The 26,824-nt window shown below is 44.6% G+C and overlaps 1 protein-coding gene across 6 annotated transcripts in view; it reads right to left on the bottom strand.

Annotated features, from left to right (window-relative positions):
* Positions 1-372: 372 nt before the first annotated feature.
* LOC146822341 (uncharacterized) overlaps positions 373-26,824 on the bottom strand; it is a 34,313-nt gene continuing 7,861 nt past the window's right edge. Inside the window, exons 3-7 of one of the 6 annotated variants that reach the window (XM_085613426.1) lie at positions 13,054-13,113; positions 12,200-12,344; positions 11,645-11,671; positions 11,071-11,100; positions 5,172-10,969 (exon numbers count right to left, since the gene is read on the bottom strand). In XM_085613426.1, coding sequence (XP_085469552.1) covers positions 9,000-10,697 — 1,698 coding nt within the window. In that variant the 5' untranslated portion in view covers positions 10,698-10,969; positions 11,071-11,100; positions 11,645-11,671; positions 12,200-12,344; positions 13,054-13,113 and the 3' untranslated portion in view covers positions 5,172-8,999. Of the gene's footprint in view, positions 1,506-5,171; positions 11,101-11,644; positions 11,672-12,199; positions 12,345-13,053; positions 13,114-26,824 lie in introns of those variants that run through there. The other 5 variants (XM_085613428.1, XM_085613424.1, XM_085613425.1 and 2 more) reach the window with 5 other exon arrangements.

Here is a 26,824-nt window from a genome sequence, read left to right as displayed (position 1 = left end):
CCTCACTCCCTACCTACACCCAGCAACCCAGAGTGAGAGACGATACAACGTGGCCCACAAATCTACACGCAATGTGGTGGAGCGCACGTTTGGACTGCTGAAGAGCAGGTTCCGCTGCCTCCACAAGAGCGGAGGCGCACGCCAGTACAAACCCATCACCTGCTGCAAGATAATTGCCACTTGTGCAATGCTGCACAACCTTGCCACGAAAAAAGGTACAGATGTGGAACTAACATATTTTGAGGACAACGAGGATGAGTCAGGCCAGCCAGAGGGCAGCGCAGCTAGAGTGCCAACTGCAATCGATGGGAGAGAGAGACGGGCAGAGATCACATGCAACTATTTCTGAGTAAGTGAGGGGACACAGCGAGTCGTGAGAAGTCATGACGTAGTTTAATGTGGCACCACGCCATGAACACATGAACAGGCCAATCTGGCAATATGCCATCTATACAATGAGTATGTCCAGGGTTACGTCACCCAATGGCAAGTGGATAAGCAGGGCCACATCAATGTTTGCGCATACGCGCTGCAGTGGTGGATTGCACGGCCTGTGCATCCTCACTAGAGCCAACCCCAAGCCGCCTGCTGCTCCTGCGTGCTTCTGGGACGGGGGGTGTGATGCTGCTGCTGGTGTCGATGCTCTCCGCAGCATCCCCTGCAGCAGTTGTCGACGCCTGACTTGTCAATAGCACCCCTAGTGCACTTGTCACCTGCACCATCCCCCGTGACAGGTCGCTGCAGCACTGTGTTAGGCCCTCCTGCATCGTCACAGAGCGCCGGCAAAGTAGGGAAGTCGCAGTTGCCAGACGGTTGAGTGCCCTGCTGGTAGTGTCCCTTCTCTGGCGTTCCCGGCGCCGTGCTTCGATGTCAGCATCTAATTTGCTGCACAACTGCTGGATTGACTGGGACATGTCCCGAATGCCCGCAGCCATGCCGCCAATGTTTGTGTCCATGTTGACTAAGCTTGTCCTCATCACCCGCATGTGCCTCTGGACTGACATTACTGCCTTTGATTGCAGGCGCTGTTGCTTCAACATTTGGCCCTCGAGCCCCAAGAAGACACCATGGCCGTCAGTGGGTGCTGGTGGACTCTGGACACGCGACCTGCGGCGCCCTCTTGCTCCCGTCTGTGCTGCCTGTGAGGTGTGGGGCACAGTGGGATGGCTCCCTTCCTGGGGCCCGGTGCGGTCTTCTGGGCCCATGCTGTCGTCTGACGAGGTGTCTAAGGCTCGTAGCCTGGCTGCTGGACGCCTCCTCATTCTCACACCTGCAAGCGGAGATGTGGCCGGTGAATCGAACATGAGTGGCGATGCTGGCTCTGGTGGTGGTGATGCTGGCTCTCGGTGAGGTGATGCTGGCTCTGTGTGCGGCGAGGCTGGCTGCGTAGGTGGTGCGGCTGCAAGTGGGCCTGCTCCCTGGTCTGCTCGTGCTGGCTGGCGGTGATTTTTGTGGCCGGTGTGCCGTCTCCCCTGCAGCATGCCCTGTACTGCATGATGTCACATCTGTGGACAGAAAAACAACATTGGCTCAGTGTCCCCGAAGGGCTGCATTGCAAGCGTCACAATAAATCATTTCACATTCCAATCTGTCCTCTGTCTCCTTGTGCCTCGAGTGCGTGACATGCCTTGTTGCCCTGTGACATTTACGTCATGGTTAGTGTTGCCCTGACTACATCTCCCGGAATGCATTGCCTGTCTGCACTGACACGTGTGGACTGCAGTGTGATTCTCGTTTCACTATGGGGGATGTGGGATAGGGGTAGGGGCGGCTACATTGCTGTGCTTTCGTCTTACCTTGGTGTGTTGCGGCTCTGGCAGAGCTGTCGGCGTCCCCAAGACCCACGACGCTCTCTTGCTCGAGTGTGGCCGCCACCAGCTCCTCCAGTTCGGTGAGGGCAGGTGCCCTGTTGGTTCCACCTCCGGTCTGGCTGGCCTCCTTCTGGATGTCGCCCATCTTCCTCTTGGTCACAATCCTCAGGTCATACCAGCGCTTTTTGAGGACCTCAATTTCCCTGTGGGTCACTCCCACAGCATTGACCTGCGCCTGGATGGCCAGCCATATGTTGCGCTTTTCGGCCTCAGGCACTTGCAGGGATTGCCTCCCAAACAGCTTCTGGTGCTGCTTCACCACCTCCTCCACCAGCACCTGGAGTTCCTTGGGGCTGAATTTGAGCTTCCTCCTCCTTTCCCCTCCGTCTTTCTGTGTGCTCTGGCTGGACATGCTGTTCATTTCCCGCTCGCACATGCAACTGCTCCCTGCCTCTCCTCTGCACTCCGAGCCTCTCCAGGGTCGGCTAATTATGTACACCTGCCTGGGTGTGGCCACTTCGGCTAATTGTGTACACCTGCCTGGGTGTGGGCAGTTCCTGGTTGGGTGGGCTGTCGTTGCACAGGATTAGCTGTTTCGTCAAGTCATGTGATGTTATTTACCGAATCCGTACGTACCGATTCGGTATTTTCCGATTCGGTAGATACCACCTCGGTATTTTCCGATTCGGTAGATACCACCTCGGTATTTTCCGATTCGGTAATTATCACCTCGGTATTTACCGAATCGGTGAATTCCGATTCGTATTTACCGACTGTTACCGAATCGGTAACTGTTACCGAATTTTTACCTACATATAACTTACCGATTCTAATTTACCGATTCGGTACGGCTCGGTATTTAAGAACCGGTAAAATTTATTTACCTACATGAGGCCCCTAATGCTGAAAAACCACCTGTACGTAATGTTTATCAGCACTATGTGTTGTCAACCATGGAACATATCATTATGCTTGTGTTGTGTCTTGTCCAATATTACCGTACCCGATTGAGATACATAAATACCATTATTATTACTTTGCTTACGTAAGTGTGAAACTACAGGGAAGTCCCCTTGTCATGACCGGAATACTTTATTACTCTTAAAGTGAGGGTAAGTAGGAGATGAATGAAGAGTGGTCTACACTTGCATGTCCACATTTCCTGTGTTGTAGTCAAACATAGTCCACTTTCCATAGGGTGGAACAACCTTAAAGTCAATTGCAGTGTCCACAATGTGCTGGGGTGTTTTTGAGATGCACAACAAAGAACAAGTAAACAAAAATGTGTTCTTTTTATTTGTCTTGAAATCATTACAATACACTCTCACTAGTTCATGTCTGCATCACTGTAAACAGGGCTAAAATGCCATGTGTCAAGGCATTTCTAAGATGGTGAAACTCTTCTGTACCCCTAAACCTGGGCCCGGAGGCTGGGGGTGTAACTAGGGAATATACTGTGGTAATTCTAGTGTCATTCCACATCTAACACTAAAATTCAGTTTGAAGCAGACACTGCACCCACAATAAACCTAGAGAAAGAAGTCTGGTAGGACAAAGTCAGGGTTCTTCAGCAACCAATCAGGGGTTACAAAAACATTGTCTTAGCATCCAGTTCTTTCACGTTGAAGTGCACTCCAAGTGTTACACATCGCACAGCAGACCTGTCAAGCAGGATTTGTGACACTGTGCTGTTAAAACAACAGGTCGCACTGCAGGTTTACACTGCAGTAGTCAAGTTACACGAGGTTGGCCTGCAGGCATGTTTACTACCCCTTTAGTAGATGGCACAGCGGGCGCTGCAGTCCACATATGCTTTTTAACTTCTAGGCCTTGGGTGCTATTTTCTACACCATACACTAGTGACGTACAGGCAAGTTAAATGTGCCAGTCAGGAAGAAGCCAATTTAACTACAATTAAAAGGGGAAGCATACTGGTTAGCAGGGGTATTGCGAACAGAGTTCTAAAGCCAGCAAAGTTGTAAAGTCAGGCAAAAAGGTCAAAGAAATCCAGGGTGATCAACAGGAAAAGGTGGATTTCCTTCGAAAGGCCTATTGGCCCCCCCCCCATGTAAAGTTACCCTTCTGTGTGTTTACCCAGTCCTTGACGCTAACATCCTGAGTGTCTTAACTGTGTTAACATGTATGCCCAGTATAGCACATGACTGCTGTGAGTGAGCCAGGGAAATGGAGAGTTGGAATTTCACTCAACTGCGAACAAGCATTGGCAAATTTTATGAATTTTCACTTAGAAACTGTTTCATCAAAAGGTTGGGCTAGTTGTAATGCAGTGGGTTACAGTTACATGGGGTGACAAACTCCAGTTGGGAGCCAGTCAGGGAGATCAGCAAGACCATCAGTAGCAGTTACCTCCACAGAAGAAGTCTCCAGGCACTTTATTCTCGTTCAATGGAGTCCTATGGAAGTGGTCCTGATGCTAGGGATGCCGGATATTGAAGATGTTGAAAAGATGCTGTGGATGCAACATGATTGACGGTTGTCTTCTTGCAGCTGCTCCTCAGTCCACGGGCTTGGTGAGGTGATCCCGGCCACAAATGTCGACGTCCCTCAAGGTCCTCTCAGGCCTGGCAGAAGTCCAGTTGTCACTGAATGGCCAGTGTCTCGGTCACAGCCAAATCCTTCTCTGGATTTTGGCTTGCTCTAAGGTACAAATCTTCTTCTTTGCGAGTCACCAGGTGCAGCCTGTGTTGGTGCACCCTCTCTGTTCCTGAAACTTGGTGCAGCAGGGTAGGCCTGCTTCCAGACCATGACAATATCAGAGGGCAGGGTGCATTGGGTGGCCAATTTATCTTCATAAAATGCCCTCAGGGTAGGTTGCCATTGGCAGTCAGTGGGCTACCAGGTTCCCTACCTCCTGATATCCACTTCCTGCAAAGTGCTACATCTGGCTATCCCATGATGCACAATTCTGCTCACTTCCAGGATCGGGATTGTATAAATTCCATCTCCCCCGCAAATCAGGGGGGAGGGTACTAGACCATTTACTCACATTGGAAAAAACTAAGGGGTCCATCGACCAGGTGTTCACATTTTATAAATCTGGGGTGAGGGGAGCAGTACACATTGGTGAAGTTTCGAGTCCGTCTCCATGGTCTCTAAACATAAATCCTCTATTTTAGTCTCCTCATTAACCCCCTCCTATTTTTCCCCTATGGTGGCCACAGAGTTTATCCTTTTGGAGCAAGGTTCATGGAGAGATATGTCCATTGCTTGGTCTTTCCCTATTCAGGCAAACAGATTTCTTTTTCTTTTTATTGCACAGGCATAGCCTGAATGGACATTAGAGCACTTTAGAAAAGTAAATAACTACATACACTGTACGGAAGAAGAAAGATTACAGTGTTCAAATTTAAAATTGCAGTCAGCCCTTTCAGCAGATGCTCATTTTATTACTGATCAGCACGTTAAAAAAAATACACTGTACAGAAGTAGAAAGAATACAATTGTTGTCTACACAGGATATAGGAGATGGTAATCACTGCTATAAGCAGAGGTTTCTAATTCACTGCTTGTCCAGCAAACTGTCCTGCAACGTCTGTACAAATGGTGGCAGCTCCTGTCCCACATGAGACCATAAACCTGATGAACACGTACTTCAGGGGCTGCAAACCTTGAAGGCCAGTGGCATCTGACTTTCAACCGACCCCAAAACTCCATTTGTGCTCTACCGGGCTGTAGTGTTAATGAAAGAAACAAAATGTAAACGGGAAACAGCATGAACATGAAATTCAAAGTTTTTTAGCTAGGATCTTATTATCAGAAATGTCAATCAAAACAGTGGATACGAGCCGTAGAAGGCCCTGCAGAACAAATCTCACATAACTGGGTAAAAAGGCAGAGCCAGGTCTTATCACTAGGTGGGCAAAATAGCCCTTATACCACAGTAGGCTGGGAGCTTTGAAAGAAATCTAGCTGTTACTTTCTGTAAAATTTGCATTCTGTTTGATGCTTACTGGAGTTTGCACATAGTCACCTCCGTGGAAAAGAGCCTTTTCTTGACCAATCCTTCGGCACCTGCTATGACTGACACGATTTCTGTTCCTGTGTTCCATATTTTGTTCAGGTATTTCATCCCCTATATTTGTGAGCAGGTGTGGATTTTTTGTTGTAGTAACTGATAGGTGTTTCAAAAAAGAACTTTTTGATGCCCCATCAGAGAGCGCTTGAAGAGAATGCGCTTTCATATTTATAATATTCAAATGCCGTCCCTGCAGTTATATCCTCTGATCAAGCTTTATCTATTCCTTTGTAATGAATGTCTTGTCACAATGAATACATAACATTTCTCCCTGGAATGCATGTTGACAGATGAGGTTCATCACATGAAAAAACGGTTTGCAATAAAAAGTTGTTTCTGCCAGTATGCACTATCTGCTCAGCACCTGGTCACATCTATTGCTTCAGTTACTTCCCACTGTGGATTTTAATGATGTTGCATAAATAGTCCCTTTGTAATGACGGGTTTGTCACATTCAGTATATTCCTATGGTGTCGCTCCTGTGTGCAGGACAGGAGTACCTCAAGTAACGACTTTCTGATGTTGCATTAGCTTTGTCCTTGTAAAGCAGTCGTTCCCAAAGTGACCAATACTGCCCTCCCGCAGGCACCAGAATGATCAAGGGGGAGGTAGTAGCCTCTGGTGCAATTGGGGGGCGTTGAAAACAAAAAAGGGGCAGTGGAAGCGTTAAGAAAGAATACAAAATAAAAAAAGTAATTGCGGTAAGCCAAATAAGTTAGGAACCTCTGTTGTAAAGGATGTCTTGCTGCTTTGAGTGCAGTGATATGCATTCTCCACCGTCAGGACTTTCTCTTCTGTGTTGACTTATTGTTATTACAGTAGCTTTGTGCTGCCAAAAATTAATTGTCACATTCAGGACATGTATATAGTTTCTCCCCAGGGTTGACTTTTTGATGTTGTGTTCGGTCTTTTTTTTTTTTACAAATTCCAGTACACATTTGTTGTGATATGTGTTCTTCTTCTCATGCTGTTACCACTCGATTGAGACACTCTTCCAGAAGACAAAGGAACGCTGCCACTTGTTTGGGTGGTTCTCAGGAGAAGGAGAACAGTCACTGGGAAGACAGATACAAGTAATGTAGGCAAACGTATTCCGCCTTAACAGAGTGGCGGGCGGTGCGAAACTGGGTAGAAAAACAAACCTTGAGAAGACCGCACTACATTTCGCATGAAGGAATGCGGTTTTATATGCCTACTTCAGATTATGTGGTACTTCCATTTTTCCCCCTTTTCTTTTGTTAGCGGAAGAAATGACTCAGAACCTGCCCGCTTTTTGGGGCAGAATATTCGTCACCTACAGACGGAGTTCCAGAGTCCCGAATGCAGTATGTGGCATGTTCCGATGTGATAAGAGGGAACTTCCCTCCCTTTTTTATAGCCCTCGTATGTTTATTTAAGGAACAGATTCCTCGTAGGATCCACCATTATTTCTTGTTATATGTAGTCTTCAAACCAATATGGTATAACTTCTCTATCGAACACTTTCAACTACTGGAAACTGTCCCTTGGCTCTCGAGGAAAGTTCCTGTGAATATCTTTTGATACAGTTCCAAAAGAAATGCCACTATATGGATAAGTTGCTTAATTTACACTTCTCATTATAGAGAAGGAATCGTTCTACTAGCATATCAAAGAGTTACTTAGTCTTTTCTTCTGATGGAGAATAAAATGTTAAGGAAACAAACACTGAATGAACTTCTACCTGGTAATGAAATTAGAACTATGAAAGAAAAAAAAAGAATGTCCATCAATGTATGTTTTCTGATGATGTTTTCTGGGCATTTCTACCAGGGGCTACTAGAGATTTGAGGGAGGAATCTTCCCCCCTATGATGTGTGGATGGTAAATGGCCTAGGTAGGTGTTTTCAAAGTGCTATGATAACTTATTGCTTACATATTAATTATTACATCCAGATTTTCTTTTAGTGTGATGAATATGCAGAAATTATTTTTTGTTACCGGTATTTCAAGGTCTATATACACATACATATATACACACACTAGACTAAGGTATATTGCAATAAAGTTTGGTTAATTATTGGATCTCACTCATTGTTCTATGTTACAGGTCTCCTTCCCCGCTGTTCCCTTCCTTCCCTTCCCCCACTTGATCATCTCCAAGTTCTGTACTATAAAAGTCTTCAGAGATTGAGGGTGACGAGAGGTCGACCATATTGAGATACGAACCGATCCTGAGAGGGACCCTTTTCATCCAATCCTGCATCTGACACATGCGTTCTTCTCTATGTAGACTTTGATGGTACATTAGCTATACCTTTCTAATAAATGCTTTGTTGCAATCATGTAATTTCTCTACCATGTGAACTTTCTGATGTATTTATCAAATGTCTTGGTACAATAAGTGCACTGATATGGTATCTCCCATGTGTGAACTTTCTGATGGTACATTGGCTGTGCTGTACCCTCCTAATAAATGCCTTTTTAACTTTCTGTACACTCATGTGATTGCTTCGTTAAGAACACTTCGTCACATTCTGTACATTCATACAGATGTTTCCCAGCTGGGACTTTCTGATGTTTTAACTCTTCCTTTCTTATAATAGCCTTGCCACATTCAGTGTAGTCTTCAGTATGGACTTTTGATGTTGCATTAGCTCTCCGTCTCTTATGAATGCATTGTCATATTCAATACATTTATATGGTTTATCTCCTGTCTGAACATTCTGATGTCATATTAAATGTGGTTTTGTATTAAGTCCCTTTCTGTCCATTAATATGGTTTCTCCCTAGTGTGGAATTATTGATGCTGCCTTTAGTTATTCTTCCTGTGGAAGACTTTATTACATTTTGTACATACATAGGATTTCTCTCCATGAGGCGTTTGATGTTGCTTCAGTTTTTCATTTGTTATAAATGCCTTGTGACATTCAATACATTGATATGGTTTATCTCCTGTGTGAACTTTCCAATGTGGAATTAATTTTTGCTTACAAATAAATCCCTGGTCACATTCATATGGTTTCTCCTCAGTGAGGATTTATTGATGTTGCTTTAGGTTGGTCTTGCTTTGAAACTATTTATTACATCCTGTACATTCATTTGGGCTTCTCGGCAGTGTGGACTATCTGATGTTGCCTTAGATTCTTCTTCCACCTGAACACTTTATTACATTCAAGACATTTAGATGGTTCCTACCCAGTGTGGATTTTCTGATGTTGCTTTAGCTGTCTATTTGTTATAAATGCTTTGTCACATTCTGTGCATTCATAGGGTCTCTCCCCAGTGTGGACTTTCTGATGTTGCTTTAGCTGTCTATTTGTTATAAATGCTTTGTCACATTCTGTGCATTCATAGGGTCTCTCCCCAGTGTGGATTTTCTGATGTTGCTTTAGTGTTCTAATTATTATAAATGCTTTGTCACATTCAGTGCATTCATAGGGTCTCTCCCCGGTGTGGACTTTCTGATGTTGCATTAGATTTGACTTTCTAATAAATGCCTTATCACATTCAGTGCATTCATATGGTCTCTCCCCGGTGTGGACTTTCTGATGTCGCATTAGATGGGACTTTCTAATAAATGCCTTATCACATTCAGTGCATTCATAGGGTTTCTCCCCGGTGTGGACTTTCTGATGTCGCATTAGATTTGACTTTGTAATAAATGCCTGGTCACATTCTGTACATTCATGCGGTTTCTCCCCAGAGTGGATCTTTTTATGCCGCTTTAGGATGCGCTTATTAAAAAATGCCTTCTCACATTCAGTGCAGTTGAATGGTCTCACTCCAATGTGGACATTTTGATGTTGCTTCAGGTCTCCATTTGTTATAAATGCTTTGTCACATTCTGTACATTGATATGGTCTCTCTCCAGTGTGGATTTTCTGATGCTGTTTTAGCATTCCATTTGTTATAAATGCTTTGTCACATTCTGTACATTCATATGGTTTCTCCCCAGTGTGGATTTTTTGATGCTGCTTTAGAAGCGTCCTCCTTCTGAACACTTTTTTACATTCTGTACATTGATATGGTTTCTCCCCAGTGTGGATTTTCTGATGTTGCTTCAGCTCTCCATTTGTTATAAATGCCTTGTCACATTCTGTACATTGATATGGTTTCTCCCCAGTGTGGACCTTTTGATGTTGCTTTAGATTATTCTTCCATCTGAATACTTTATCACATTCAGTACATTTATATGGTCTTTCCCCAGTGTGGATGCTCTGATGTCGTTTTAGATCTCCATTTGCTCTAAATGCCTTGTCACATTCTGTACATCGATATAGTTTCTCCCCAGTGTGGACCTTTCGATGTTGCTTTAGCTCTCCATTTGTTCTAAATGACTTGTCACATTGCGTACATTGATATGGTTTCTCTCCTGTGTGAACTTGCTGATGTCTTTTGAAACTTTGCTTTGCAATATATGCCTTGTTACATTCTGCACATTGATATGGTTTCTCCCCAGTGTGGATTTTCTGATGGTGCTTTAGCTCTCCATTTGTTCTAAATGCCTTGTTACATTCTGCACATTGATATGGTTTCTCCCCAGTGTGGTCTTTCTGATGTCGCTTTAGAGTATTTTTCCATCTGAATAGTTTATCACATTCAGTACATTTATATGGTCTTTCCCCATTATGGATTTTCTGATGTTGCTTTAGCTCTCCATTTCTTCTAAATGCCTTGTCACAGTCTGTACATTCATACTGTTTCTTACCAGTGTGGACCTTCTGATGTAACATTAGTTGTGGCTTTCCAATAAATCCCTTGTTATATTCTGTACATTCATAAGGTTCCTCACCATTGTGGATTTTGTAATGCCGCCTTAGATTTTTTTTCCCTATGGAACACTTTATTACATTCTGTACATTTATATGGGTTCTCCTGTACGTGGTCATTCTGACCCTGCATTAGGTCTGTCATTGCAAAGAACAATTTTCCACACTCAGTGCATCAATATTGTTTTTCTCCCGTATGAATTTATTGCCACATTCTAGATATCCATACGGTTTCTCTTCTGCATGTTCATTCTGATACCAGGGTAGCTCTTTCTTCGTAATGAATACATCATCGGACTTGCTTCAGAATGTCAGTGTGTTATGTCTTCTATGTATATCATCTGATGCCTAAGAGACAAGTACAGACCTCGTTGAGCAGTTTGGGTTTTTTGCTGTAGAAAGATTTGGAGAGGCATTAGCCCTCAAGGGAAGAGATTTAGTTGTATACTGTTTTTACATCACTGCCCACTCCAGTCATAGTTAATGCCTTTACCGTGTTAATTTATTACTGCATTTATTTCACCTGTTAGATTAAGAAAAAGAAACACTGAATAACCTTAAATACAGAGCCCATACAGACAAGTGCGCTAAAGAAATTCTTAAATTACACTTTCAATGTAAAGATACAGTAGGCAGTTAAAGGGCATACGATTCCATGATCCCCTTCTATAAAGGAGTGTGGACTGAAGGAGTAACCAAGACACAAGAGAAGGTTCCTTATTCAATGAGACAGACTATCTCCCCATGACACAATACAGTGTTAAATCCATTGCGACAAGATGCCCCCATTCATATCCAGGGAATGCTCCAATTATCACACAACCTAACAAATAATACAAGATGGAACATGCAACGCAGAGCATTCCAATAACGGCAAGAAACATAAGCAATTGCTGCAAGGGAGTCATTTATACTATCAGACCCTGGGACAGGATCCGGACTTGTACTATGAGCTTCTTCCACATAGTGTAACTCCAGAGATCAGAGTCTCTGACCATATCTACACAAGGAAAAGGGGTTTACAAACATTTTAAACACAGAATGACAACAACATCAATATGTCTCACCTTTTAGACGTATAGGCTTTCCCAATGCTGCAAAACATCAGAAAAAAGAAAGAAAAACAATGAGGTTGCAGTCTGTTGCATCACTCTGTAGGCATGCACATGTTTCCTCCACAAACATGCACACCTACAGAATTACATATGCACCATTTTCCGTTTAGTCTGGCGTTAGCCACAACCTTGTATTTTACAAAAATTACATATAGGATCAAATTAAGGGTTTTAGCTCTCCATCCATTGGTCGTTTGCTGTGCAATTCACATTTTGATTCCGCCCACTACAGAATACAGCATGGGGCAGTAGGTCAGCCTACTTCAGTGACTGGCTAACCTCAGTGACTGCAGTTTATCAGTGACTGCCTCCTGCTAATGATGTTGTAAATTCCTTCTGGAGCTGCCTTTGTTTACACAATTTCTGCTTTATCAGAGTATAGCAGATGGTGTCCATTTGAATAGTTCCTTCATAAAGTAATTCACTTTTTAGAATGCATTTGTAAAAGGGAGAAGGAACAGGAATCAGAAGAAGAGCATACCATTCCCTGGCATGTTCTCTGCTTACCTGAACACTCTTCTCTTCCTCTGCAGCCCGATAGTCATCACGAGGGTCAGACAGAAAAGGAAACCGCAACCTCAGGAGAACCGGATGGTGCCGGTCACGAGGTCACCGCAGAACCAATCAGAGAGCGGGGAGGACCTATTAAACCCTGGAATATGGAAGAAGGTGGCTTAACAGAAAACACCGAAGGGAAAAGCAGCACAGGTGCAGATGCCGGTAAGAGCTACACATGTGAAGATTTTTCGGAGCCAAAACCAACCAGTTTTCTCGCCAGAGGCTGGAAGCGAGAAAACCGGTGAGGGTTTAATAACCCCATCATCCCAGCTGCTTGGACCTCCACACTTCCTGGTGAAAGTACCGGAGGAGAAGCAGTAACCGAATTCCCTGCCACCACCTTCCAGAATTCTTTCATTACTGGCAGCGAACTTGCAATGGCAGAGCGTGGCCGAGTCCCGGACCCTACACAACACCCACCACGTATCAGGAGAACATGGCTGAGCCAGGTAAGGGGCAGGATCTTGGGGAGACAGGTGAAACCGTAGGTGTAAAAAGCTGACCGGCAATCTATTGGGTTGTGTTCTTATGTTTTGTAGTTCCCTCTTTCTTTTTTCCCTTTTTCATCGTTCCACTCTTAGGGCTTAAAATATTAAATGTCTATAAGCCTTGTATAAATAGTCAGTTGACACAATAAGTGAAATTTGTTTCTTTCAATCTTACATTCCTTTTTTTAAATTGCACAAACCAAAGAGAAAGACTTCTCGTCCACCCATTTTGTTGGCTATATCAGGATCACGGGTGTTTAGCTCTCGGGGAACCAGCCTATCCAGTATCTAGTATTAGAAAGAAGGGTGACTTACCCTGGCAATCTTTTCTTTTCCGAGGGCATCAAGAAAACAGGTCGAGGACTCCGCCAGGACCTAGAAAAGAAAAATAGACAATGAGTTAAATACCTTTTTTTGCTTTTTTTCACTTTGTATAATCAAACTGAACTTCATCCAGACTAAGTGGTCACCTGGCTTATAAAGTGAACTCATAAATAAAACCCCTCACTTAACTTCCTTAGTATCTGTGGTTATTTGCCCGTTAAGTGACAGCATGCAATGAAATGCATTTATAATTGAACTCCTGAATGTATTTTAATTGAGGTCTACAGCTATGCTTGTAAACCAACTTAGTTTGCATGTCCTGCTTGAAGGTCTTTTTCATTTGTTTTCAGTGCTTTTGTTTGCTGTGCTTATATAGGTATTTAATTATTACTTTACTAATTTAATCTGTGTGGTCTGTCTTTGCAACCCTATCTATCTCTGTGTGTCGATCTACCAGTCTATCTACCTGTCCTTCTATGTATGTATCTACCGGTCTATCAACCTATTTACTGTCAATCTATCCATGCGACTTATGTTCGCAAATTAATCAATCTCTTTGAATTCTATCTATCTTTGTAAATTATCATTCTATCAATGTATCTATCTTTTCAAGTTGATCTAGCTCTATCAGAAGGGTTATCTTTATCAATCTGTTTTTCCAACCCTGCCCATCTGTCTTTATAAGACTATTTGTTTTGCAAGCCACTCTATTTCGCTAACCTTTCAACCATCTGTACCATTTGTAATAAAGACCTACAAAAACATTACAAAAAAGCATTAGCAAAGGCAAAAAGGTTGGCAGCCACTACCAGATCCATTGTCTTTTTTAGGTTGGGTATTAGTTTGAGCGCATCAAATGTGCGTAAAACGCTTCTAATGGTTTTCAGTCTAATGGTTTTCAGTCAGACGTCATCCATAAGTCTGTTGCGTCATTCACATTTTAGTATTTTTTCCTTTACTCAACCTTTTGTAGATTGGAAAAGGACTGGCAGCCCCACAACTATAATGTTTTGGAAAATTAAGACAGAACAAATTAAGAATTGCCAAAGTCAAAAGGCTGGCGCCCAACACCGGATCTGTTGGTTTTAACTGCAGCATTTATATTGACAACAAAAATACGGCCTCCCTGTGTAGCCTGGTTGGGAGTGACAATGGAAAAGAAAATAGAAAAAAAATACACACACACATATATGGAACCCCACACCCTGCAACAGAAATCCTTGGTGTTGGAGGAGGGGGGGGGGGGGAGGGAGGGGTGTTGTTAGGCCTGGTGTGTTTCCACATTATTTTTGCTTTCTGGTTTTGACGCTGTTTTTGCTGGTTTAGTGTCTCTGCGCATCTTCTCACTACTGTTCAGTGGTAAAGTGAAAGTGCTCCTATTGTAAATTGGACTAAAGATTGGTGTTTCCATTATTGCCATATTTGATTTACTGGTAAGTCCCTAGTAAAGCGCAGTGAGTATGCCTGGGCAGGTAAATCAAATGCTGCTAGTGGGCCTGCAGCACTGATTGTGCCACCCACACGAGCAGCCTTTCAAAGGGTTCTCAGACCTGACAACACAGTCTGCACGCAGTTCTTACTACCATGTCGACTTTGCAGGTGCACCCACTTGCCAAGCCCCATCCTTCCCTTTTATTACATATGTCACCCCTAAGGTAGGCCCAAGGTACCCCTTTGGGCAGGGTGCATTGTGTTTGAAAGGTAGGACATGTACTGGTGTGTGTGACATGCCCTGATAGTGAACTACAGTGCATTTGTTTTTTACTGTTGAAAGGCTATCTGCCCCATAGGATTGAATGGGGAATACTCTGTAATATTTTACCAGTATATCTTCCCATAGGGACAAGATAGAGAAATGGAGTTTAGTATGCCTGTACTCAGAATGTAGAAACGCATCTTTTAGTGAAGATGATTTTTATGTTCTATGTTTGAAAATACCACTTTTAGAAAGTAGGTATTTTCTTGCTTTGCCGTCCTATGTGCCTCTACTGGGTTGTGGATCGACGATCTGGCTTTGGAGTGACAGGGGCTGGGGATGTACATTCTCTTCAGACAGCCACGGGGGGTGGGTCGAGGTGTGTCCTGCCTTTCCTGGATGAGTCAGGCCTGGGCTGCATTTAGAGTAGCGAGAGGAGATTTCCTTGCACCTGAATGGGACAGGTCTGCCTTGGGCAATGCTGTCTCCATCTCCTGCTGGGAAACTGGGCCAGGGAGGATAGAACTGGTTTGGACTAAGCACAGATACTCTCTGCCAAAGAGAATTGCAGTATAAATATTGGGGTCCAGACCCCAGAATTTGCTTGGATCAAGGAACCTGCCAAGAAGACGAGCTGGAAGAACTGCAGGAGGAGTACTGCCCCATTGCTGTGTTGTTGCTTTGTTGGGTTGGCCTGCAATTGCTGCTTCTGCCTTGGGGAGTGAAAGGACTAGACTGAACTGTCTTTACTTGTTGCGGAGTATCTCCAAGGGCTTGAAATAGAGCTTGCCTCCTGTTCACAAGGTCTCAGGTACGGCAAAGCATTCACCTACCTCTGGGTATTGCCTCTGGAACTACAGTATCAGTTGCCACAGAGGGGGAAAGCAGCAGACACGGTCACCGACACTGCTGTGGACTCCATGTCGTGAGGGCACCACAGAGGGCACCGCCGCACTTCACACCACAACCCTGGTCTCACCCAAGACTGCCTCCGCCACCGAGCTGCTGCTTGCACAGCGACCTGTTGGCACCACTCCTCACCTCCCTGCTTAACTTTGCTGCCCTGGTGTTACCGACATCGCTGCCTGCGACAGCAGTCACCGCACTGTGGTTTGGGGGCACAGCTCGTAAGTTATGCGATGCGCGGCCCCCGTCCCACACCGCAGTCTACGCCGACTGACGCCAGCTCACTTCAACCAGCACTGTCACTTGCACCATGACCTGGTCGCACCGCCTCACTCCGCACATTAGCTCTGGTCTCACCGACGGCGCTGGACGACTGTCAATGAGCCATTGCCTGCACCGAGACCGGAGGGCACTGCTACGCTTCACACTGCAACCACAATCGGCTGTATCCAAAGGTACTGTTTACAAGTCTGCTGACACGAACACCGATTTACACCGATGCGGTCAGCCGGAACTGTTGGATTGTGTTATTTTCAGCACCGCGGTAGCACCGGATGGAGCTACCGACTTCAAGGAACTGTATTTTTAAGTCATACTTGCAAACTGCCTATTTTTTTATTACTGTATGTTGGTCTTGTATCGTTGTGGTCTTGGTTGCACAGATAAATATTGGTAATTTTTCTAAAACTGGTGTGATGTTTTCACTGTATTACTGTTGGTTATATGCAAATGCTTCACACACTGCCCCCAAGATAAGCCGGACTGCTTGTGCCAAGTTACCAAGGAGGTGAGATGGGGTTATTTTATAAGTGTATCCCCCCCTTGACAAGATGGTCCCTATTTGGACAAAGGTGCAAACCATTGCCAACTAGAGACCCTCATTTTAAACAGGGGGTCATTAGTTTTTTCAATAACTACATATGGAGTTTGTGTTTGAACAACAATATTATATGTTTGGCGGATGCACATCAAAACCAACAGCTGGCTAAGAAACTTTTTGTATCGTGAAGGAACCGCTGTGATGCTGGTTCCTTTAACATACAGAGCTGCCCGCTGGTCCGCTGTCATCTCCATACAGGATGAACTAATGTCTGTCCGGGTTTCAAGCAATACCTTCTCCACCACCATGACGGATAGTAGCCCGTCCTCCATGGTCCATCAGTAATCTTCAAAAAAAGAATTGTAGCATATATTAAGATGTTATAACCAAACGCAAATCAAGACCTCACTTTAAACTTTTTTCTTTTTCAGTGAATTTCTGGGGCTCATTAAAAAAATTTCTGATGTCCGTGGACTCTAGTCAAGCATTTGCAAACTCTTACCGGGTTCTGGTCCCTTGTCCTACCTTCCATGGGGTTCACAAAACTGCAGGAGGTCGAACAGAGAACTAGGACCTCTGCTGCACGTTTGCAAAACTCCCCAACAAAATATACCTTTTAAAAAGTTTGTTCTTTAAATGAGAACATTTTGGGACCCCTGACATGGCCTGGGGGTCAGGGTTTACCCACCATTCATTTGTATGCAATTTTTTTCAGGACTTGGGAAGTGAGTGTCTGATTCCTATACTGACAGCTGCAACATGTTTTTCTTGTTGCAGCCAGACAATCAGATTTACAGACGATTTCCAGAACCAAATATGGAAACCACGAAAATAGTTCCCTCGTCCAATAGGATTGAGTTATTCTTTTAAACTCTGGGCCCACAGAGGTCCTCTAACACAGATTAGAGAATCTCAGTGCAAGGTGGTCCTGATCACTAAATTGATCGCTTCATCCATGCGAAAATTGAGCAGTAGAACACGTCTGTCTGAGATTTTTTTAATGCAGATGTTTGCAGCCACTCAAGAAGAAAATCTATTCAAGCGGCAGAAAGCAGCAGCGCCATCTGAAACTCCATGTAGTGCCATTCGCACTAATTTTACAGCGTGGAACAAGCTACGTGCCGAATTCTTTTGCTTGCATAACTCCATGGAATATCACTGAGTTTTGATGTAACTCCGCGGAATTCTGCACTGTGAAACTCCGTGAGTTACACCCACTCCATGTCTATTATAAACCAACAGACTGGAACAACCTTCTAAGGGATGATAGTTTCCATCCCAAATCACTGAGGGATAATTTACCAGTAGGCCAGTTCCTAAGATTAAGGAGGAACTGCACCAAGAAGAATGCTATGAACAGCATGCAACATTATTGACCAGCAAATTAGAGGCAAAAAAACATATCCTGTGAGCCTTACAAAGATGGTCTTAAAAAGAGCAGGTAACGACGTCAGAATCTCTTCTACCAACTTTTTGAGAAACCAAAAAATGAACGCTGCACTTGTATCTCTATGTACGACACACACTCCAACCAAATAAAACAAGCATTGGCATAGCCAATAGGTCTCACTTTTGGGACCTTAGAAGTGATTAGCCATGCAACAGTTGATGTTGTTGCATCAAGGATACTGTGCTGCATAACTAAATACTTATAAGGTCCCAAAAGCGAGACCTATTGGCTATGCCAATGCTTGTTTTCTGTACTGTTGTTGAATGTTCCCTATAGAAATTGCATGGGGAAAAGGTGTTTAAGGACCACCCTTTTTCTCGGTCCATGATTGACGGATCAGCCTGAAATATTCCAGGGCAGAGCTTAGGCGCATAAACTTTTATTTTGGAAAGCTTCTTTTTACGATTCGTGAAATGGCACAAAAGTTATTAAAAAAACCTGACATAACTATAACTCTACAGTGTTATTGCTGCACTGACAGACTCTGAGAACTCTGATGCCTAGAAATCATTCATGACATAGCAACAGTGGAAAACACTTTTGTTTCCCCACTGTTGTTACTGTCCTAGCTGTGAATAACTAGATTTAGAACCTGTTGTTCACGATAGGAGGTCTCCGTGTAAGCCATGCATAACAATAGGTTTAACTATTAACAAGTGTATTGGTGCTCAGTTTACAGACATCAGAAGGCGGGAAGGATGAGTCGGCCTCAGTGGGATTTAAACTTATGATCAGATGTTTTAGGGATGATGATGTAACCCGTGTAATGTCAACAGCAAGTGGTCAGCACCTAATAACAGTAATGGTCTGGCATAACCCTTGTTTGCGGCATGGCGGGGCAATGGCTCACAACCCATGCATGTAGGTTGTGAAGTTTTAGAAGCTTTACACATTTTGGAAGTATACAGTGTTGTTTTAAAAACTGTATTTATTGGAATTCTGTAGACCACACAATTCACAATGTGCTCACATCAAAAACATACAAACTTATTTGTGTTACTGGGGAATTGATTTAAAAAAAAAAAATCAAAGTTGTACACGGATTTAGAAGTAAATATGCGGTTATACTAGCCTCAAGGGATAACCTTGAGAAGACTCGGTTCAGCGCGTCGAGTGATGTGAATGCAGCTCTGTGAAGATAGAAGACATTCTATAGTTTACAGAGGACCTGAAATACGCACCTGTATTGAGACAGCAAATAAAACACCAGAAAAGAGGTTTACCGAAGGTTAATAAAAGCACACCTTTTTAGGCTTATCACAGTAATGTGTTATATTTGTAAATGCTTAGCAAACTTCCCAGGGTAAAAATAAACGTTTAATATGTGTTCTAATGACGAAGCCCTCTGCTTTGAAATTTCTTTCTGCGCTGTTTTGGGAAACGTCACAAAATCTTCTTTTCCTGCCATCTGCATTAGGCTGTGTGTGTGTGTTTTTTAACTTCTTTTCTGAGGCTCCAGACACTGAGGGTGGGTGGAAGTCTGTGAACCATAAGTAGATTCTTACGAGGAACCTACAACAAGAGAGAGTATAAAGGGAGTGGTGCGCATGCGGCCGTCGTGCGACGCAAAAGTGATCGCGATCAGGCGAGCGATGCACTTAATGAGCATGAGGAATGCCATATGGTGCCTCTGCTCAAGCGCGTGCCCGCGCACTGCAAGCTGTAGCCGGCGGTAGCATTTTTTTAAACCCTTACTTAAAGTCTCGCCAGACCAGCGCAAGCACTGGGTCAGGCGAGACCTAAAAAATAATAAGCACTGGAGAATCCTCATGTAGGGTCCCCTTAATGTGCAGAAACCATATGTTTTCCTTTAACATGGTGGATCATTAAAGGATTCACTTATGCAAACAAGACTAAAACCTTAACCAACCAAAAAAAAAAAAAACATAAGTTACATATGGAATCTGCCCCCAGGTTTTGGGACATTACCTGTGTGGCCTTTGCAACATCTGCCCCCTCACTAAGCAGGCAAAAGGCTTTGATCTAAGACTAAAAACACCCTGGAGACTGAAGCAACGTACCAATTTTGACTCAATGAATGTAGTCTACATGCTGCTCTGGCCTTGTGGATTGAGGTATGTCGGCATGACAACAAGGAAGATTCGTACCCGAATCAATGAGCACAAAAGCACCTACAGTTGTAAAAGTAAAAAAAAAAAAAGAGACACTCCGAAAATGACTTCACATGGACTGTGATTGACAAATTATCATCCCTTACATTCGGATGTATAGTACACTAATTGAGTGGACCGACAAATTATGGGACAGATCTTAAAATTACACAGCAGTATCAACGAGACATTACATTACAGGTGCAACCAGCCTAACACTAAATCTCAATTCCTCACAAGCCGCCTCCAAAAAATGTAATAAGCCCCACAGGGATGTGTGGACAAAGAATGATTATCACTGGGGGCCCTGTTTGAACAAAGAGTCCAAAATTAACCAAATTCCAAGACACAATACTATTCTAGAAATGCACACACAACATATGACTCACATCTCCAAATATCAGCTAATTGCGAGATTCAATAAGTGGACTACAAGAAGCATGCCCGGGAAGACTACAGCTCCCGTGAGCCAAGTGTGTAATGTATGCAATGGCTACACGCTTCTGCGTCATCACGTTATGACAAGATTTCACATGCTGCATTGTACCCATTTAAAACAAGCATTGGCATAGCCAATAGGTCTCGCTTTTGGGACCTTATAAGTATTTAGTTATGGAGCACAATATCCTTGGTGCAACAACAACTGTTGCATGGCAAAACAATTATAAGGTCCCAAAGGCGACACCTATTGGCTATGCCAATGCTTGTTGCTGTTTTTGTGGTACTGCAATATATAGGGATGGTATTTGTCACAGTTTACAGTTTGGATTAGATCATTGATGACACTATTGTTCATAGGATCACGATGTCTCCAGTGACAACTTCTTGCTGCCCAGGTCGTGCAGAGGGGTTCCTTTTCCGGTGGTTCTGCTGTCCTGATCGAGCTGAAGGTCCTGCTGCAGTTGTCTCCTCCCTTTGTGTGTGTGGTTGTGTGTGTATGTGTATGTGTGTGGTTCTGGTTGTGGGTGTGGTTGTGTGTGTGTGGTTGTGTGTGTGGTTGTGTGTGTGTGTGGTTGTGTGTGTGTGTGGTTGTGTGTGTGGCTGTGTGTGTGGTTGGGTGTGTGTGTGGTTGGGTGTGTGTGTGGTTGGGTGTGTGTGTGGTTGGGTGTGTGTGTGGTTGGGTGTGGTTGGGTGTGTGTGTGGTTGGATGTGGTTGGGTGTGTGTGTGGTTGGGTGTGTGTGTGGTTGGGTGTGTGTGGTTGGGTGTGTGCGTGGTTGGGTGTGTGTGTGGTTGGGTGTGTGTGTGGTTGGGTGTGTGTGTGGTTGGGTGTGTGTGTGGTTGGGTGTGTGTGTGGTTGGTTGGGTGTGTGTGTGGTTGGGTGTGTGTGTGGTTGGGTGTGTGTGTGGTTGGGTGTGTGTGTGGTTGTTGTGTATGGTTGTGTGTGTGTGGTTGTATGTGTGGTAATAATACTAAAAGCATCTCAAAATAAAAGGAACACAAACATAAGAGTTTGGAGAAAGAGAAAGCACGTTGTAAGTCAAACGGGCGCAGCAAAGCATTGACACAACAACAAAAACAAAACAAGATCACTTAGCAAAGACTGAGTGCTGATAATGGATACACACAGCCCATCATCTTAAGAGTTCGATTACTACCAATGTGCACTCAAACTTGCCCCCTCTTTGTGAATTGTACCCCATATTTCATGAGTTATAACTGCTGCACCCACCATAGCGCTTTGAGATCTAAAGCGCAACATAGGTCTTATCGACTAAGCAGTCGCCAACATGCTGTGCTTTTAAAGAGAATGTGCCAAAAGTTTCCAGCTTCCTCATCATGTCCTCATGAAAGCGGCAACGAAAGGACTCCCTGAATGGTGCAACAGACATGAAGCGGCCGCTGCGATCAGAAATAAACACTGTGAGTCTTGTCCAGTTTCACTGTAACATTTCCTTAATGTTCCTTAAGTCACAAAGCAGTAATACTAAAAGCATCTCAAAATAAAGGAACGCAAACATCGAGTTTGTGAAAAGAGAAAGCATTTTGAGGCAGCGATGGAAGATATATTTTAGGTGGGCGTGATATTGCCTGACGGACCACCATAGCGCTTTGAGATCTAAAGCGCAACATAGGTCTAATCGACTAAGCAGTCGCCAACATGCTGTGCTTTTAAAGAGAATGTGCCAAAAGTTTCCAGCTTCCTCATCATGTCCTCATGAAAGCGCCAACGAAAGGACTCCCTGAATGATGCAACGGGCGTGAACGCAAGCTTGTCGCCAGCCAGCAGCCCTTTGAAAACTCACCTACTAAAGCCTCTCCGAGCAGCGCATGCGCGCTGACTCAGCGAGACCTAAAAACCTGAACGCATGAACACAACCTGTATTGCCGCTGGTAAGTGAGGGAGAATTCAGGTTTGAAGGCAGGCACGACCACCTTGATGAAGTATGTGAAGACGTGGTGGGGAAGGGCTGGCTCACTTACACCACTTAAAAGCAACAGTCTCTCGATTTACTTTGGCCCTTGATATCGTAACCAGTACATCAATATCAGTCAATTGAAAGCTATGCAGAATGCACGATTCCACTTAATGGCAGCATATTTCCTTGCCCCAATACCAATGGCTATAATATAACTCACTGTTCTCTCCCAAAATAGCTGCATTCCTTTATCTTGTGTAAAGTGTGTGACTACAGGGGCATGCTTCCCCGATTGACTCGCATGACTTCTGGATTACCCCCAAGTATGGATAAGCGTATGAATGGATATCTTGCATGAATACTTACACGCATGCATGCCCATACGTGCAGTATAAGTTTGCACTGTCACAAAAAAGTCTCCCACATTCAAACATTTTATTTTATTTGTTAGATGTTGCGACTAAGCTAGAGATGCTATTTAAGGGTGGATGATATTTTTTAAGTAAGATAAAAATCTAAAAAAAATATTATTGAACAATAATTATATGTGGTCATATTGTTTTCTCACGATGTCTTTATCTCTATCTTATCTTCACTATAGGGATCCACCCAAGAAGAGACCTGCAATAGGCGAGTGCCTTTGGATTCATTATCATGCACAGTATGAATCAGTTACAGGCAGGGATGCATTTAGCCCTGATGAAGGGCTCAGACTCGAATGAACTTTAGATGAAGGCGGAAACATGTTGGCAATTTGATCAGGATGGCTGAGCCACTCTTACTCCGATTCCAAAATCACTTTTTAATATATTCAAGGGAATGACCAGCAGTGGAGACCTGCTTGAATGTATGTGTTTAGTATCATGAAACGACTCTCTGTTTGGGAGTGAAAGGAGCTCCACAGTGGTGAGGAGACCAAGAAACCTAAAGGCTCAGCTTACCCTCTTGGAGATTTAGGAGACAAAGCTGGCCCAGGAGGTGAGAAGATTAGCCCTGGAGGAGAACAGGGTCATGCTGGGGAGCAAACCCCATGGACATGGTGGCAACTGTAAAGAGGCAACTGCAGAGGGTGCCTATGACCCCAGGCAGCCTAAGAGAATTGTGCCCAAATATGTAGGGGGGGTTGGCCTTGATAAGTGGCTGCTATCTGTGAGAGAGCTCTTAGGATTAGATGGGTGGGTGCACATGTGGGGGAGAGAGAGAGAGAGAGAAAGAAAGAGAGAGAGAGAGAGAGAGAGAGAGAAAGGGAGAGAGAAAGGGAGAGAGAAAGGGAGAGAGAGAGAAAGAGAGAAAGAGAGAAAGAGAGAAAGAGAGAAAGAGAGAGAGAGAGAGAAAGAGAAACTACTGAGACTTGAGGAAGAGGTGGCAGAGTCTCACACTGCCATGAAGGATGCAAGCTTGAGTGAGGCTAGAACCCACTAAAGGATTTCACCCCAACTGTGGAGCAGACTGACCAGTACCCCAGCATCTGCTGGCCTGCAACATAGAGGTCTTTGAGGGGCCCAGATCACTGTGACCAAGTTTGCCCCACCCCACCAGTGGACCAAGGAGCAAATGATGCGGCGAGGACAAAGATCTTGACAGGAAGAGATACTGGAGGCAGGAGCTTCTTGTAGCCTAAAGATCTCTGGAGTAAGTGCCTACAAACCCTGGCAACAGGCAAGCCGACACAGTGCTCAGGGTTTTCAGCTCCAGCGGTTCTGACAAGGAATACTGGCCTCAAACTGGCTGGGAGGACAGGGCAGGCCTCAAAGGAGTTGCAGAACCACCACCTGTGTAGCAGGGCATTTCGGAGTCCATGGGACATCAGGAGCAGCAGGCAGGTCAGCTTTGTTGCTGTGCCTGCAGATGCAGGGGAGTGACTCCTTCACTCCAAAGGGAGATTACTTTGGGTGTCCTTAATGCCAAAAGGCCTGGATAGCAACCTGGAGGAGGCACAGGCACAGATGACTAAGAAGCTTGTAGAACAGCGAGACCAGGAGCAGCAGGAGTCTTCGTAGGTGCAGTCTCGGTTCCAAGCAAAATCCAGCGAAGGTGCCCAGACGGTTGAAGTTAAAATGGTTTCGGACCTGAATCCTGTCCCACGACGAATCTGAAGAGCCACCCACAGGTAAGCCCTTAAGTATCCTAGGCAAAGGGTTGGGACAATTCAGGGGTCCCTCCCAGAGAAGGGGCTGGACAGAGTGGAGAATACTCCCACATCCTTTGTCCAGTTTCGCACCAGAGCAGGAGCCAAGGGCTGCCTGAACTGGCTCACCCTGGAGTATGCTAGGAGGGACCCAAATGTGCCCTTCTAAGCAGTCTGGTAGCACGGGCAAGCGCCCCCACCCCAGCCCAATACACTAAGTCCTGTCTGGGAGGTGGTCACACCTCCCTATGAGAGTAAACCCATTGTCCTGCCTTCCTGTGCTCAAGCTTGGCTCAGCAACAGGAGGGCAGAATCGAGTCTATGGTTGGCAGCAGCACTAGCTTATTGTCAGACCCTGAAAGGCTGTAACCGGGAGTACAGGGGGTGGGGGAGAATACCCCCAAGGGTGCACCCTGGTACATAGGATCATACTTCCAACACCGGAATCGGTGTTGGGGTATGATTACTACATGACCGGGTGCAGCCACTATATAGTGAGACATCTCGTAATGAACTGATATCCACTATATGTTTCAAAATGGCTCACTGCACTTACAAAGCCTGGAGAATCGACTCTGTGGTTTGTAGGGGTGTCCTGCTCATGCAGTGACACCCTCACACTCATAATCAAACTGCCTGGCCTCAGGACTGAAGAGCCTACTATAGAGGTGACATATAGGGTTTAAGTGTAGTGACCTCTGATATAAGAAAACGTATACCTGTCATAAGTGGTGCGAGCACCAGCTCACAGAGGCTGCAATGGCAGGCTTTAGTCACAGTTTGAGTGGTCTTCTATGGGTGGCATAATATGTGCTGCAACCCATGGAAGACCCCTGGTGGACCTATGCCCTGGGTACCTTAGTACAGTGACTGGATTCCTGATTACCAGGACCCGAGTTAGACTGGTCGGGAAAACAAAACACCAGCAAAAAGTGGGGGTAATCAGGAAAGCAGATCCTACTTTCCTACATTGCTTATGAAAGAGGGTGTGCGGTCCAGACTGGCAGCGGAGTAAAATACAAGTTATACATTACTGCTTATGAAAGAGGGCGTGCGGACCCGCAGCGGAGTAAAGTAAAAGTTATAGTGCGGTATCCCATGGGCGTCCGCAGACATTTTTCCAGGGGAATGGGGGGGGGGGGGTTTAAAATGTTTACTTCATCACCATCCTCCGACATGATTGAGCACAAGTATTAAATAAATTAATTAAACAAATCGAATAATACACAGAGCTTAAATAAACAAAGAAACCATGGGGGGGAGAGGGGGAGGGAGAAACAAATTCTTGTGAGGCGCCACAGCAGATGGCCTGGCAACTACGATGGAACAGAGGAAAAAACTAAAAATGGCCGGAAAATAAATCCCTAAATCAGATTGATGTGGTTCTAGAGAGATCCACATCAACAAACCTTTCATTGATGGTACAGTGGACGATTGTATCAAATTCAAGAACTAGTAGGGTCAGCCTCGCTAAGCCACATTGTCTAGAACAATGTTAATGAAGCACCATATTAAGTACCAAAGCCATGACTGGTTCCATCTATCTACCTGGACAAAAAACTCAGAGGAGTGTCCTTTTTAGAGTTTGTGAAAAAGCAAGAGAGGGAGATCTCAGTGCAGAAGGAAAGGCCAGGTGCAGGAAAACTGAAACAAGGAAAGCAGGGGACTGATAAATGGGTAGATTGTAGGTGTACTCTGCAAGTCATTGAACACAGAAGTGGGAAAGCTACATGTCCTCCAATGCACACCTCTTTAGAACAGAGGCAGAGACCAAAAGGCAAACAGTAAGAATGGACAGAAGGGAGTTCATGGGTTTGGTGAGATGGAGTTCTGACAGACTTGAGAGTTACATTCAGCTAGGAGTAGGGGGGCAAGTAAATGGAGGATGAGCTTGATGCCATATTTTACATTATTCAGGGGCCTTGCCCATTCTAGAGAAGAAACTGTTTTGAGGTCACTTAATAAAAAGGTGATGCGGTGAGAGTAAAAAAAAGAACTGCTGATGGGGAGGGCGAGGGGGGTTATGAGGTAGCCCCAGTTCCTTGTGGTGTTGCTAAAGCTAGGACACAGATGTCCAAGGCTAACAGATACATTTAGGAGCAAAGTCATCTGCTAAAGAGGCAGGTCCGGAAGCAATAAAACATATCAAGTAAGACTTGCTGGGGAACTATGAGAGATGACCAAAAGGTGGAGACAGACGAATACAGTTGCTTCTAGTTTTCAGAAAATGGGGGTGGGGTAACCAGGCAAGTGAACATTCTACCTATTAATTTGTCTAGAGGGACCAGGGCAG

This window comes from Triturus cristatus, chromosome 6 (genome assembly GCF_964204655.1).
Source record: "Triturus cristatus chromosome 6, aTriCri1.1, whole genome shotgun sequence".
Taxonomy (NCBI): domain Eukaryota; kingdom Metazoa; phylum Chordata; class Amphibia; order Caudata; family Salamandridae; genus Triturus; species Triturus cristatus.
The sequence above is the reverse complement of the archived record's forward strand: the minus strand, read 5'-3'. Positions and strand labels throughout refer to the sequence as shown.